The sequence below is a fragment of the Hemiscyllium ocellatum genome, chromosome 32 (genome assembly GCF_020745735.1).
Source record: "Hemiscyllium ocellatum isolate sHemOce1 chromosome 32, sHemOce1.pat.X.cur, whole genome shotgun sequence".
Lineage (NCBI taxonomy): Eukaryota > Metazoa > Chordata > Chondrichthyes > Orectolobiformes > Hemiscylliidae > Hemiscyllium > Hemiscyllium ocellatum.
The window spans coordinates 36,329,257-36,344,804 of record NC_083432.1 but is presented as its reverse complement, the minus strand read 5'-3'; the positions used below and the strand labels follow the sequence as shown (position 1 = coordinate 36,344,804).

General features: G+C 39.5%; 1 protein-coding gene across 2 annotated transcripts in view; it reads left to right on the top strand.

Annotated features, from left to right (window-relative positions):
- LOC132830966 (V-type proton ATPase 116 kDa subunit a 1) overlaps positions 1–15,548 on the top strand; it is a 63,317-nt gene that overhangs the window by 18,190 nt on the left and 29,579 nt on the right. The window contains exons 6-15 of one of the 2 annotated variants that reach the window (XM_060848931.1): positions 1,150–1,232; positions 2,495–2,621; positions 6,066–6,148; positions 6,532–6,625; positions 8,465–8,677; positions 9,376–9,526; positions 9,653–9,792; positions 11,601–11,761; positions 12,438–12,528; positions 13,081–13,199. In XM_060848931.1, coding sequence (XP_060704914.1) covers positions 1,150–1,232; positions 2,495–2,621; positions 6,066–6,148; positions 6,532–6,625; positions 8,465–8,677; positions 9,376–9,526; positions 9,653–9,792; positions 11,601–11,761; positions 12,438–12,528; positions 13,081–13,199 — 1,262 coding nt within the window. Of the gene's footprint in view, positions 1–1,128; positions 1,233–2,494; positions 2,622–6,065; positions 6,149–6,531; positions 6,626–8,464; positions 8,678–9,375; positions 9,527–9,652; positions 9,793–11,600; positions 11,762–12,437; positions 12,529–13,080; positions 13,200–15,548 lie in introns of both variants that reach the window. The other variant, XM_060848930.1, reaches the window with a different exon arrangement.

Below are 15,548 nucleotides of genomic sequence, written 5' to 3'. Positions count from 1 at the left end.
ACATTAGCTGTATATTGGTAATTTTTAAAAAGGTGTTTTAATGTAGTAAATTAGAATATCTACCAGGGAGCGTCAAAGTGTGCTATTAAACCGAGGAAGGAGAACTTTACATTGTATTTGTATACGGTAGATCTGAACTGGAATTCCTCTTTAGAAAACATTAATGTAAAACACATATTAATCTTCCAGTACACTCATGATACAAAATACATTTCTAATTTGAATATTGCTGAAAAGAGCGATGTTGTCCAAGCTTTTTGTTTTGCAATCATCAGAGCAAACACAATGCAACATTTCAGATGATCACAATTTATACTACAGGAGAAAGGGCTGCTGACTTTCAACAAATCACCTGTTGTGGAGTAGATTCTCTTTTTCTCTAGATAGGTGTGCAGAATTGGGACTCATTTTAAAATTTATTGAAGCACATGTATTTATGACTTCTAACTGGATTTTTACATTTATTATGGTGACCCTCTTTGTGAACAAATATTACTTCAGTGTTGTGACTGACCTTCAGGTTTTCAGAGAAATAAGCTTGTAGAGAATGTACTGTTTGAACTATACTAGTTGTAGGTAAATGGAAATTGCTAGTAAAAGGCGCAACTTTTGCAATAAATCTATCGCCCTGTCACCTTGGGTTCCAACTAACAGAACACTTTCTACACCAATTTGCAGAAGCAAGTATTTATCAAAATAGTTTCTATAAAATTCAGCACACAATGCCAAAGAAATTGGTTTAGTAACTTGTTGATATTATGTCAGTATCCGACTGATTTACCTGAAAACAAATTTCCACTTCTGTGATTGTCGTGTCAATGGCACATACGTTTTGGAAACTTCATATCAGTTTTCTGATCTATTTCTCATTCAAGTCTTTCAGACATATCCAAGAACCCGCTTGAATGATGCTATTATTCACTTTTTAAATTTATTTTCCTGTGCATCTTTGCTTGCATCTCTCTATTTAAAGTCTGTTGTTTTCAATGTTCACTGTGGTTTGTCGTCCCATTTTTTTTTCGGCCACTTTTACTTTGCAGTTTTAGTTTTATCTTTTCTCCTGGTTCCTGATTCCCCTGCATGCCACTAACTGGTTTAAATAGTGTGTTAATTGATTTGTGAATTCAGGCTGAATTGCATCATCAGCAGATGTCTGATCCGGACCTACTGGAGGAATCGTCTTCCCTGCTGGATCCAAGTGAGCTGGGACGCGGTGCCCCCTTGAGACTTGGGTAACTTAATTTTTAAATTAGTTTTAAATCCACAGGTTTTCTTGTGAATGTAAAATATATATTTAATACCAGATATATTTTTTTTAAAAATGCTCCCACTCTCACTTGCACATATTAAAGAGTTATATAGCCAAAACTGCAAAGATGGCGAGCAGAGTAAATTGTATATCTCAAAAAAAAAGTTAGTTGCATATGGATCTTGTAGATTGACTTGGATAATTTCAGGCTGGGTTTGGTCATCTTTCTGGATGGTTTGAAATGTTGATTAAACAATCCGTGTCTTTTACTTTTGATTCATCAATTGCTTGGAAGACATTGAGGAAGCTGTCTGTGGTGGTTGGTTGGTTAGAGGTAGGCAGGACATAGGTTTGCAGAATGAATGGAGAAAGAGAGCCATTGCCAGTCCTCCTCTTGCGATTTACCCGTTCAAGGGCTTTCTGGTTGCTGACTGGGCCTCTAAAAGCAGCTCCTAGATAAACAAGTAATTAGCTTCCTGTTGCCAGACCTTCTTTCACAAGCTAACTAGTTACCAAGCATGGTTGTCATAAATGCATTCCAGGGCCACTATTTAAAGTGATGAAATTAAAATTTAATAATTGTGACCCTTCTCTCAGCTGGAGGCTGCTTTTGAAAATGACTGAGTTTAACGGCTTAGTCTTTACTTGTCTGAGTCATCAGAATGTAGAAATCCACACTCATTTATGCTTGTCCTGTGACCAGACACCAGCCCAATTCTAAGTTGATATCTTTAAAGTTGCAAGATGAAGCTATGTAAATGAGGTGCCATTTTGAAACCTGCTGTTTAGGTCAGTTGAGTCTTTATGAAACTTTTTTCTATGGTTTTTCCATGCTTTAAAATAATTCAGTTTTTGAGACAATTTATAATATTGTCCATTGGGTTTAATATGTATATTTTGGGAATGCATAGTATGTACTTTTTGAGTTTGATTTTAAGAAGAAAAACTGACCAATAAGTATGCATTTCTGAAAATCATAAGAACAGTACGTTTAAAAATAATAAAACCCACAAGTTTGCTTTCGGTAGCTGAATACTTTATGCATAAACCTCATCAGAATTCATTCAAAATAAAATCAAAGTGAACAACGCTAATTGTGTGCATTAGAGAAATTCAAATGTATATCTTAATAAAAATGTTAGTCTATTTGATCTGTTTTAGTCTTTGCATCACCCTGGGATGCATTCTGTATTTTGCCTATATATTTATACAGTTTTATGACAATGCATATACTTTTATATACAGCTTTGTAGCTGGAGTGATTAACCGAGAGAGGATTCCTACGTTTGAACGAATGTTGTGGCGAGTATGCAGAGGAAATGTCTTTCTACGCCAAGCTGAAATTGAAAATCCCTTGGAGGACCCTGTAGCTGTAAGTACCTGGCATGAAATCTTAATAAATAGTTAATTTAAGATTGAAACCATAACAGCAAAAAAATAGTCTGCTACTGCTGTGGTTTAATTCTTTTGCAACACTGGTTGTAGAATAACTTTGAAATCCAGTGATTTTACACCCACAGATGAACCAGTATTGCAGGCACTTTTTAGAAGTTGTAATCCCACCACTGTTGAAGAGCTTATGCTCGAAACGTTGACTCTCTTGCTCCTCAGATGCTGCCTGACTGGCTATGCTTTTCCAGCATCTCGCCTTTTGACTCTGAGGAGTAAAAATAGGCAGGTTTTCTAGGAACTAAAAGCAGTTACTTTTTGAGTTCAGGACAAATTTGTGCAGGCTTTTAAGATTGTGAAATCTCCAACCTGTATGTAGACAGACCAACGAGGGGAGAGGCCATTTTGGATTTGGTTCTCTGCAACGAGCCAGGGCAGGTGTCAGATCTCAGGGTGGGAGAGCACTTTGGTGAAAGTGATCACAACTGCCTCACATTTAGCATAGCCTTGGAGAGTGAAAGGAGCAGTTACCGAGGGAAGGTATTTAACTGTCAAAAAGGAAATTATGACTCTATCAGATAGGAGTTGGGAAGTACAGACTGGGAGCAATTGTTCCATAGAAAGGGCCCAGCAGACATGTGGAGACTATTTAAGGAGCAGTTGTTGAGAGTGTTGCACAAATTTGTTCCTCTGAGACAGGTAAGAAGGGGGATGATTAAGGAACCTTGGATGATGAGAACAGAGGAATTTCTTGTCAAAAGGAAGAAGGTAAGGTGGAGGAAGCAAGATCTAGCACAGCTTTAGAGGATTACAGGCTAGCTAGAAAAGAGCTCAGAATTGGACTGAGGAGAGCCAGGTGGGGGCACGAAAAAGGCTTGGCAATAAGGATTAGGGAGAGCCCAGAGGCATTTTACTCATACATGAGGAGAATCAGGGAGAAGGTTGGACTGATCAGGGATAGTGTAGGGAACTTGTGCGTGGAGTCTGAACAGATAGAGGAAGCCCCAAATGAGGTTTTTGCTTCGGTTTTCACCAAGGAAAGGGAACTTGTTGTAAATGAAAACTTAGAGGAGCTGGGATAAGTCTTGACCAGATGAAGTTTGATGAAGTTGATGTGCTGGAAATTTTGGAAAACATTAAGATTGATAAGTCTCCATGGCCAGACCAGATTTATCCTAGGCTGCTCCGGGAAGCAGGAAAGGAGGTTGCTGAGTCGCTGGCGAGGATATTTGCCTCCTCGCTCTCCACAGGAGTCATACCAGAGGATCGGAAGGAGGTGAATGTTGTTCCTCTTTGCAAGAAGGGTAATGGGGAAATCCCTGGCAATTACAGACCAACCAGGTTTACATCTGTGGTCAGCAAAGTTTGAAAAGAATTCTGAGGGATAGGATTTATGACTATTTGGCAAAGCATAGTGTGATTAAATGTAGTCAGCATGGCTTTGAGGGGGGCAGGTCGTGCCTCACAAATCTTATTGAGTTCTTTGAGGAGGTGCCAAGACAGGTCGACAACAGTCGAGCAGTGGATGTGGTGTATATGGACTTCAGCAAGGCATTTGGTAGGGTTCTCCATGGTAGGCTCATTCATAAAGTCAGGAAGTATGGGATACAGGAAATTTGGCTATCTGGATTCAGAATTGGCTAGCTGACAGAAGGCAGAGAGTGGTTGTAGATGGGAAGTATTCTGCCTGGGCGCCAGTGTTGAGTGGGGTCCCGCAGGGCTCTGTTCTTGGGTCTCTGCTCTTTGTAGTTTTCAAAAATGACTTGGATGAGGAGGTTGAGGGGTGGTTTAGTAAATTTGCAGATGACATAAAGGTTGGAGGTGCCATTGATAGAGGGCTACTGCAGGCTGCAGCACAACATAGACAGGATGTAGAGCTGGACTGAGAAATGGCAGATGGAGTTCAACCTGGATAAATGCAAAGTGATGCATTTTGGAAGGTCGAACTCGAATGCTGAATATAGGATTAAAGATAGGATTCTTGGCAGTGTGGAGGAACAGAGGGACCTGGGTGTGCAAGTACATAGATCCCTCAAACTTGCCACCCAAGTAGATAGGGTTGTTAATGAAAGCCAAAACACCATATGCTTTCTTAACAGGGGGATCGAGTTTAAGAACCGCGAGGTTTTGCTGTAGCTCTACAAGTCCCTGGTGAGACCACACTTGGAATATTGTGTCCAGTTCTGGTCACCCTACTATAGGAAAGATACAGAGACTTTGGACAGGGCGCAAAGAACGTTTACCAGGATGCTGCCTGGACTGGAGGGCTTGCCTTATGAAGAAAGGTTGAATAAACTCGGACTTTTCTCTCTGGAGAGAAGGGGAAAGAGAGGAGACCTGATTGAGGTATACAAAATAATGAGAGGAATAGATAGTCAATAGCCAGAGACTTTTCCCCAGGGCAGGGTTGACTCGTACAAGTAGTCATAGTTTGAAGATATTAGGAGAAAGGTATAAAGGAGACATCAGAGGTAGGTTCTTTATGCAGAGAGTTGTGAATGCATTGCCAGCTGTGGTGGTGGAAGCAGAGTCATTGGGGACATGCACATGGATAGCAATCAGTTGAGGGGTGCATAGGTTAAATTACTATATTTGGAATTAGGATTAAATCTCAGCACATCGCGGGCCAAAGGGCCTGTTCTGTGCTGTACCACTCGATGTTCTATATTCTGTCTGAATTTTAGGTTGAATCTACTGATCCTCTATTAAATACATGCAGTCGTTTTGTTTTTTTCACTGACTTCACCAAGTAATACAGATTTTTAAGATGCTGAATATTAAACATATGTCTGTGTTATATAGTGGATATGCAAATATTTTTGAGGTGTAGACTGAGTTCAGTGCCCGCGGTGTATGGAAGGCACACATTGATTTGGATACTGGTTGAATTACATTTGGCTGATTTTGTCTTTTAAGCAAGCAAGTGAATGCTTGGAGGTGAATTAGTCAAGGTGGAGCCATAGACAATGTAATAATAAATTATTGCTAATTGTGACATTTCTTCCTTTTTTTTGTTTTGGATGCTGCAAATTAGAGTTTCTGGCAGCAATTAAATGGCTGCACACACAGTAATGTAGCTACTTGAAAATGATGCCAACGCATGGGATTAGTTGAATTACCCTTTATCTCCAATGGAATTTGTCGTTTTAATGATATTGCAATTTTTAAGCATACAAATTTGACCTCCGCAGTCTTCTCCACCAGTAAAATGGGGGGGTGGGGGGAAAGATATCTATAGATACCATTTACTGATACAGATAGTCACTATCTTCTGATCGAGCGAAACTGTCTTTATTCCCTTTGTTTGTCCTTTCACGTTGGTGTCAATATGTTTGTTTCCACGCAAATTTCAGCATGGCCTAATTTTTAATTGTTTTGCTATCCTGGTAAAACTGGAAATTCAGACTAATGTTTGTTGTCTTTTCAGGGAGGTCAGGTAGACAAATCCGTCTTCATTATTTTCTTTCAAGGTGACCAGTTGAAAAATCGAGTGAAGAAAATTTGTGAAGGGTGAGATTGCTTATTTTTTTCTTCTTGTTGGTTATGCATTAATTCCCATTAACTGAACAGTTAAACCTTTATCCATCATGCCCATGTCATCAGAGTATTAGCATGAGCTACTAGATTATTAGTCCCGTGACCTTACCATTCTGCTATCGCCTCTAGGGAAAACTAATCATTTTACTTGATAAATTTGATTATTTGTGAATATTATTTTTTTTCTTATTTACTTTACTTCAGCTAGCTTTCAAAATAAAAATAACCTGGGATTGCAGTTCAAAGATGATCTAGTGTTTACTGGTAATCTGATACTGCACACTAGTAGCGCTAAGTAAAAACATTTACTTCAGAACACTGGCAATAACAATTTACTGAGAACTTCCTTCTTACAGGTTCCGAGCCTCCCTCTATCCCTGCCCTGAGACTCCTAATGAAAGAAAGGAAATGTTAGCTGGTGTCAACACACGAATCGATGATCTTCAAATGGTATGGTATTCATCAGTATTTTTGTACTTCATAATTGCCTTGTGACTTTTCTGTAAAGTTGAGAGACACTTTTGTTTTAAGATATTAACGCAAACAGTATTTGTCTTTCCCTTTTAAGGTTAATTATTTTTATGAAATAGAAACAGAAGTAAATCATTCAGTCCCTCAAACCTACTCCGTCGTTCCATAAGAATGTCTGATCTTTTGGTTTTTTGAGTTTGACATTCCCATCTACCTCCTAATAATTTTTTAATTCTCTTGCCTATTGTGAGTCTATCCACCTCTGTCTTTAAAGTATTTAATGACCCTGTTTCCACAGCCTTCTGAGGAAGAGAGTTGCAAAATTTCTCAGCCCTCAGAAGTTTCTGCTTGAGAAGGTGACCCATAATTTTAAAGCTGTGCCTCCAAGATCTCGACTGGTTGTCAAGTGGAAGCAATCTTTTCACATTCACCTTGTTCAGGACTTTAGACATTTAGTCGTTAGCCCTCAATAAACTCCATTTGAAGCAAATGCAGCCGTCTAACTGATTCTTTATGAAACAATTTTCTATATCAATCTTGTAAACCTTCTCTGGACTACCTCCAATGCACTTACAACCTCCTTTTGAAGTAAAGAGATCAAAATTGCACTCGGTATTTGAGATGTGGTCTCAGCAACGATGTTATTAATTGTATTGTACTTATTTTCAATCGGTCCAGCATGGTTGGACATTAATGGATTTCCCTTTACATTGTAATCCTGTTTCTTCTAATATAACCTGGTTACAAACTGTTCTCATTTAAATATTAGCATTATTTTACTGTTGTAGTGTCTTACATTTTTGTTATTATACACTTGGAATATTTGAAGAAGGTGCAGTGCTAACATTAAAATCTTATGCCACTCCAATTCAGTCCATTAGTGAGACTTTTGTGTGCATTAATAGTCACTCCTCGAATTCACTCACCAATTATATGTATGGGAATTTTCAGCCAATATATTTCACAGATTACATTCAGCTCCCTAATTTATAGACACTGGGCTGTTTGCCTGTTGAACTTTTGTTTGGGTACAATAGCTGCATATCTGGGCACATCATCATCATGCTACCTTAGAACTAAGTCATTCAAACATTAAATGTAAGTGTTACATCTAAGGTTCCTATCATCAGTTATGCAAGTTAACAATATCTTTTATTCTATCGGGCAGGGCTGTGTCAATCTTTTAATCATATTAGAAGAGCTTTGAGAGCATCAAGATGATATCTGTGACTTTGGAATATAAAAATTGTTAGTTTATGACCAGAAATAAAACAGGAAATGCTGTAGAAACTCAGCAGCTGTAGCAGTGTACCTGGAGAGAGAAACCGAGCTAACATTCCAAATACCAAGACATTCCTTTGGAACTGAAAAAGACTCATTGGACTTGAAATGTTCTGTGTTTGTCTCCCCATGGTTGCTGCCACACTTGCTGAGTTTCTCCAGGACTTCCTTTTTTTTTAAACAATCTCCGGCATCTGTGGAATTTTGCTTTTGTCTCAGGTTATGGCCAGAATGTATAAAGGTGCTTTTGTTTTATCCAGGAGAAAGTTTGCCAAGTAATACTCTTTGCTGTTTTCAAAAGTCAGCTTAGACTGGATTGTTGGAGATGTGTGAAATAGAAATACTCAGTTTTGTTCAATTTTTTTTTTCCCTCTTTCAGTACTTTTGGTTTCTTTGCTCGTTTACCCTCTTCCTGTGTACTACTGATTTGGGTTGAGCTCTGCAACATATTGGAGCAAATTCATGTCCATTATTGAGGTATAATGCAGAAATCCAGTAGATGAAAATATTTTCCATAAACTTATTTGTCCTCTCCAGGTCTTAAATCAGACTGAGGATCATCGTCAGAGGGTTCTGCAGGCAGCTGCAAAGACCATTCGTGTATGGTTTATTAAAGTACGAAAAATGAAGGCTATCTATCATACCCTTAACCTCTGTAATATTGATGTTACTCAAAAATGTCTAATTGCGGAAGTCTGGTGTCCAGTTACTGACTTGGATTCAATTCAGTTTGCCCTCCGCAGGGGTACGGTAAGTGAACTCAGAAATTTAGCAATTCTTTTTCCTTTCACAGGATGTTGTAGTTGCTAGCTAGGACAACATTTTATATCTATGCCTAATTGCTCTTGAGAATGTGATGGTCAGCTACCTCCTTGAATCATTACCATCCATGTGATGTAGGTACACAAACAGTACCCCTAGGGACAGAGTTCCAGGATTTTGACCTAGTGGCAGTAAAGGAACAGTGGTTATAGTTCCAAATTAAGATGATATGTGAAGGACAACATGCAGTTGATGATCCACATTTAGTTTGCATCTCCTCAACTCATGAACCTCAAGCAGCACTCCAAGTAAGTGACAAATCCAAGTGATGTAAGTTCCATGAAAAATCTCAGATTCTAAAAGGAATGAGAAGACGAAGGAACATCAGGTGTTTTTAAACCCTTATTTTATTCACAAGCTTGAATCTGTTTGGTGTTACATTTTCATTCATGGAACTTAATAAACAGGAAGGGCCCATTTCCTGTCCTGAAAATGGTAGGAAACTTTACATTTTTACAATAGAAATCCTAGAGTTAGATCTTTACATTTCAATACTTGAACATTTGTAGTTATTTGAGACACTTGGAGAGCTCCCCTAACTTTTCTACTTTCATTTCGCTTCATTTACTAATGTATTTAGGCAGTCTCTTCAAAATGATCTATACTAAAGAAGTTTTTATTTTTAGGAACGCAGTGGATCAACTGTTCCATCCATCTTGAACAGGATGCAAACCAGCCAGACTCCTCCAACTTATAACAAGACCAACAAATTTACTTATGGCTTTCAAAACATTGTGGATGCATATGGAATTGGTACCTACAGGGAAATTAATCCTGGTAAGAAGTCACATTGTACAGCCATAATGTTGCATATCAAATCATCTGTTTTTCTGTAAACTTGACTTTCTGATTATTTTAAGGCTAGACCGGTTAATGTTCTAATTGTGTTTTTGTTTTCTACAGCTCCATATACAATTATTACCTTCCCTTTTCTCTTCGCTGTTATGTTTGGGGATTTTGGCCATGGCGTCTTAATGACTGCTTTCGCCATGTGGATGGTGTTAAGAGAGAGCCGCATATTGTCTCAGAAAAGTGAAAATGAGGTATTTTTTAAATAGCGCACAATTTGCTTGGTGATTTTTGTGGATTAAAACATGATAACAATCTCTCATGTTAGATGTTACCCCCACCGAGTTCCCTGACCTACGTTTTAACTATTGGCCCAGACAATAAACAGAAGCTTTTAAGCATTCATGTCTTATAGCAACTGAGTAATTACTGGCATTTTTTTTGCATCCTTTTTTAAAAAGGTATTGAGAAGTTGGAATTGCTCAAAAATGAGCAACTCAAGTTTTTAAAAATGTGCTTTTGTTTTACATCATACTTGACAAGCAGCTGTATGAATCATTATTCATGTAGAAATAAATTTATTGCAGTGATGCGGGGAAGTGTGTTTCATTATATTCATGATCCATATCTAAGTTCTGAAATTCTTCCTCTAAACGTTTTGCTTTATATAATATATGCCTTTAACACCCAACTCCTTTGACAAACTGCTCACTTATTCTAATATTTACTTGTATTAATCAGTATCCTCTTTGGGATAATGTTCCTGTGAATCATCTTGGGATATTGAATACACAGTAGATACTATATAAATGGAAGTTGCTATGCCATAATACTGCTTTGATCTTTAAATGGGGATTCTGCCTGCTATCTTCAATCCTCATACCTTTTACTGCTTTCATGTTGCTTAGTCCGTAATCTTTTTGGACCATCTGTGGTTTCTAAATTAACAACAGAGACTTATAGTTTCTCTGGATTTAATTTCACAGAACCACAGAGATGTTATGGTGCAGAAGAAAGCCATTTGGACTATTGGCTCACTAAATGTGCCAATTTCCTTCTTCCCCATACCCTTGCATATTATTTCAATCCAAGTTATAATCAAGTGCCCTCTTGAATGACTCGGTTGAATCTGCATCCACCTGACTTCTAGGCAGTATGTTCTACACTCTAACTATTTGTTGAATGTAACAGGTATTTCCTCATTTCACCTTTTCTTCTTTTGCAGATCATTTGAAACTCATTTCCTGTTGTTCTTGTTCCTTTTATGAGTGCGAACAGTTTCTCCTTAACTACCCTTTCCAGTCCACTTTTGATTTTTAAAAACTTCAATCAGACTTCCTCTTCGCTGCCTTCTTTCCAAGGAGCCAAAAAAAAACTGCAAATGCTGGAATTCAAAATAGATTTCAGGTGTAACCACCCCCAGCCCTGAATAAGGGTTGCACCTGAAACATCGACTTCTCCACCTCCTGATGCTGCCTGGCTTGCTGTATTCTTTCAGCCTCCTGCCTGTCTATTTTCTTTCCAAGGACAGCAATCTGATTCTTGGATCGATCCTTGTAACCAAAGCTGCTTATTCCGAGAACCATTTCTGTTGACCACTCTTGCACACTCTCTTTGCGTTCACACCCTTTCTATAACGTAGTGCTCAGAACTGCACACAATACTCCAGCTGAGGCCTAATAAGTATTTCAGTTTTAGTGTTAAAATTTGCCAGTTAAAGGTCATAATACTGCAGGAATAAAGTGAGCAAAAGTGACAGGAATCTATACCTGTGATATCAATGATAAGAGGAAAGCCTGAGTCTGGATTAGACTTAGAAAGGAATGTAGATTTCTAATCTTGGTGAGTACTTGGAGGTATGTTGAACTACCTGGGGAGCCAGGAAAACCCCAATAATGTAATGAATGGGTAAGTTTTTAGTTTTAGCATCTTCAGTCTTGAAATAGCTTTGTTTAATTCACTGAGCACAATTGCTAATAAGTTAAAGTATTTTACTGCCTTGTATTGTTGCAACAATGTAGAAACTTTTAGAATTTTTAAAAATTAAACTTTGTTCTGATAGATTTTCAGCACTGTCTTCAGTGGTCGCTACATTATTTTACTCATGGGGATTTTCTCTGTGTATACTGGCCTAATATACAATGACTGCTTCGCAAAGACACTCAACATGTTTGGATCATCTTGGAGTGTTAGACCGATGTTTCAGCCAACAGGAAACTGGACGTAAGTTTTGTAGAACCAAGATAATGTTGCTGTGTTGATTTTTGAAATTATTTTAATATGAATTTTTTGTGAAGCATGTTTATGCTTGGAAACATAACAATACATTTCTAAAATCTGGTGCCAAAATTGAGTGAGGCTATGAGTTTCAGATGCAATATATCCAAACTTAAAGGTGGGCGATTTGTGTTATGAGGAGGATGTAAAGAGTGTTCAAGGTGATTTGGACAGGCAATGAATTGGCATGAATGTGGTACGTAGAATATAATGTGAATAAGTGTAAAATTATACAGGATAGATACAAAATAAGATAGTTACTGATGTAGAACCAGCAGAGAGAGTTTCAATAAGGGCAAGCCACTTAGAAGAAAGATGAGGAGGAGTCACTTGACGGAGTTGATTTTTGGAATGCTCTACCATTGAGAACTGTGGAAGTGCAGTGATTGAGTATATTCAAGGTCGAGTTGTCCTGAAGAAGGGTCACTGGATCTGAAATGTTAACTCTACTTCCTCTCTACAAATTCTGCCAGACATACTGAGTTTCTCCAATTTCTGTTTTTGTTTCAGATTTCCAATATGCTCAGTTCTCTTTTTTATTTGGGAGTTTCTATCTCTCTGGCTTCAGAATTTTCATTAATGCTGGTTTAGTTTTAATAATATTCTCATGATCGCTTCACAGGGAGAAAACCCTTCAAGGTAATCAACATCTTCAGCTGGACCCTGCTCACCCTAATGTCTTTAATGGGCCATATCCATTTGGAATAGATCCTGTAAGTTAATTCTGTGTTTGGTTTTGAATTTTCACTTTTCATTTTAAAAAACAAACAAAAAAACCCCAAAATTATCCTGCCTCTATTTTTAACTGTTTATACATGTATAAACATAGGGCTAGAATGCATAAAATACCAAGTTAGGCGTCTGATTGAATTAGTCTTTAATTGTTTTTTGTGATATTATCTTTGACTTCGAATGTATATTTTGCTTGTGGACAGATTTTAATCCCATTGGTTCATTTTGACTCGATCATCCTTTGTGCTTAAATGGAGGTATTGGCTTGTTACAGAATTCAATTTGTGCACATCACTGTTTATTGCCTGAAGATCCTGAAATATCCCAGTAAACCATGCCTTGTTTTTTAAAGTTAAAAAATTACTTCCTGATGTTTACTTCCAAACTTTAACTTCTGAAAATTGTAGGTTTATTGAATGGTTTGATTGAGAAGTGATATTTTAAGGGATGAGTAGAGAAACCTACTAGCTAATTATTTCAGTTAATATTCCTGTATGTTATGATCTCAATCAAAATTATCTCTTTTCCCTCAGATATGGAATATTGCTACAAACAAACTAACATTTCTTAACTCGTTTAAAATGAAGATGTCTGTGATATTGGGTGTTGTCCATATGGTCTTTGGCGTTTCTCTCAGCCTCCTGAATCACATGTGAGTACATTTTAAGCCAAGTTTGAGTTTTTAAATGTATGAGGAGAAGGTGAGGTCTGCAGATGCTCGAGATCAGAGCTGAAAATGTGTTGCTGGAAAAGCGCAGCAGGTCAGGCAGCATCCAAGGAACAGGAAATTCGACGTTTCGGGCATAAGCCCTTCATCAGGAATGAGGAAAGTGTGTCCAGCAGGCTAAGATAAAAGGTAGGGAGGAGGGACTTGGGGGAGGGGCGATGGAGATGTGATAGGTGGAAGGAGGTCAAGGTGAGGGTGATAGGCCGGAGTGGGATGGGGGCGAAGAGGTCAGGAAGAAGATTGCAGGTTAGGAGGGCGGTGCTGAGTTCGAGGGAATCGACTGAGACAAGGTGGGGGGAGGGGAAATGAGGAAACTGGTGAAATCTGAGTTCATCCCTTGTGGTTGGAGGGTTCCCAGGTGGAAGATGAGGTGCTCTTCCTCCAACCGTCGTGTTATGTTCTGGCGATGGAGGAGTCCAAGGACCTTCATGTCCTTGGTGGAGTGGGAGGGGGAGTTAAAGTGTTGAGTCACGGGGTGGTTGGGTTGGTTGGTTCGGGTGTCCCAGAGGTGTTCTCTGAGGCGTTCCGCAAGTAGGCGGCCCATCTCCCCAATATAGAGGAGGCCACATCGGGTGCAGCGGATGCAATAGATGATGTGTGTGGAGGTGCAGGTGAATTTGTGGCGGATATGGAAGGATCCCTTGGGGCCTTGGAGAGAGGTAAGGGAGGAGGTGTGGGCGCAAATTTTGCATTTCTTGCGGTTGCAGGGGAAGGTGCCAGGAGTGGAGGTTGGGTTGGTGGGGTGTGTGGACCTGACGAGGGAGTCACGGAGGGAGTGGTCTTTTCGGAACGCTGATAGGGGAGGAGAGGGAAATATATCCCTAGTGGTGGGGTCCGTTTGGAGGTGGCGGAAATGACGGCGGATGATACGCTGTATACGGAGGTTGATGGGGTGGTAGGTGAGAACCAGTGGGGTTCTGTCCTGGTAGCGGTTGGAGGGCATCGTCGATCATGTCTGGGGGGAATCTGCGGTCCTTGAAGAAGGAGGCCATCTGGGCTGTACGGTATTGGAACTGGTCCTCCTGGGAGCAGATGCAGCGGAGACGAAGGAATTGGGAATATGGGATGGCGTTTTTACAGGGGGCATGGTGGGAGGAGGTGTAGTCTAGGTAGCTGTGGGAGTCAGTCGGTTTATAGTAGATGTCTGTGTTGATTCGGTCGCCTGAAGTAGAAATGGAAAGGTCTAGGAAGGGGAGGGAGGAGTCTGAGACAGTCCAGGTGAATTTGAGATCGAGGTGAAAGGTGTTGGTAAAGTGGTAAACTGTTCAACCTCCTCCTGGGAGCACGAGGCAGTGCCGATACAGTCATCGATGTAGAGGAGGAAAAGGTGGGGGGTGGTGCCAGTGTAGTTGCGGAAGATGGACTGTTCCACATATCCTACAAAGAGAGGGGCAAGTAGCTGTTGTCTGTTGCTACATGAATGTTGACCTTCTTTATGGTACGTTTCTTGGATCTGAAACCTGGTCTCTGTGTAAACTGCAGCATATACGATCTAAAGGTTACAGGAAACCACGGGCCAGTGAGCTGTTATAAGCTGTTACTGACAGTTTTTTCAGTAGTTGCAATGTTTATGCTTGTGGAGAAGATTTTAGCCATTGCGGGCTTTTCACAAAGTATCAGTTAGAGTTTTTAAAAAAAGCGCAAGTTTTTGAAACAAAGTTTTTTTTTCTCTCTTTTGCTGCAATATGTATGCTAAAAGTATTTTAGGAGATCAGAAACATAAGCTAATTTTGTGAAGTTCAAATTCAGATTTGGCTATCAAGGCTATGGGGAGAAAGTGAGGACTGCAGATGCTGGAGATCAGAGCTGACAATGTGTTGCTGGAAAAGCGCAGCAAGTCAGGGCGTATCCCAGGAGCAAGCGAATCGACGTTTCGGGCATGATCCTGAAGAAGGGCTCATGCCCGAAACGTCGATTCTCCTGCTCCTTGGATGCTGCCTGGCCTGTGCTTTTCCAGCAACACATCTTCAGCTCTAACCAAGGCTAGGACCTGGTATTATTATTGTAGCACCATAGGTGCTTTCTCTTCTCACATATATACTAAGTATATTAAAGGCTGAGATGGATAGATTTTAATCAATAAGCAAATCAACACTTGTAGGGAAAAGGCAAGAAAGTGGCAAAGCAGACTTGATAGGTTTCTGCTCCTATATCTTATGGTCTTATAAGTTGCTATCTCCTAGACCACAATAATCTATCAACTTGCTAGGGCTATTAACTAAATTAATTTTTAGGCACATTGGATGAGACAAACAGTTTATGGGGTACTTGTGT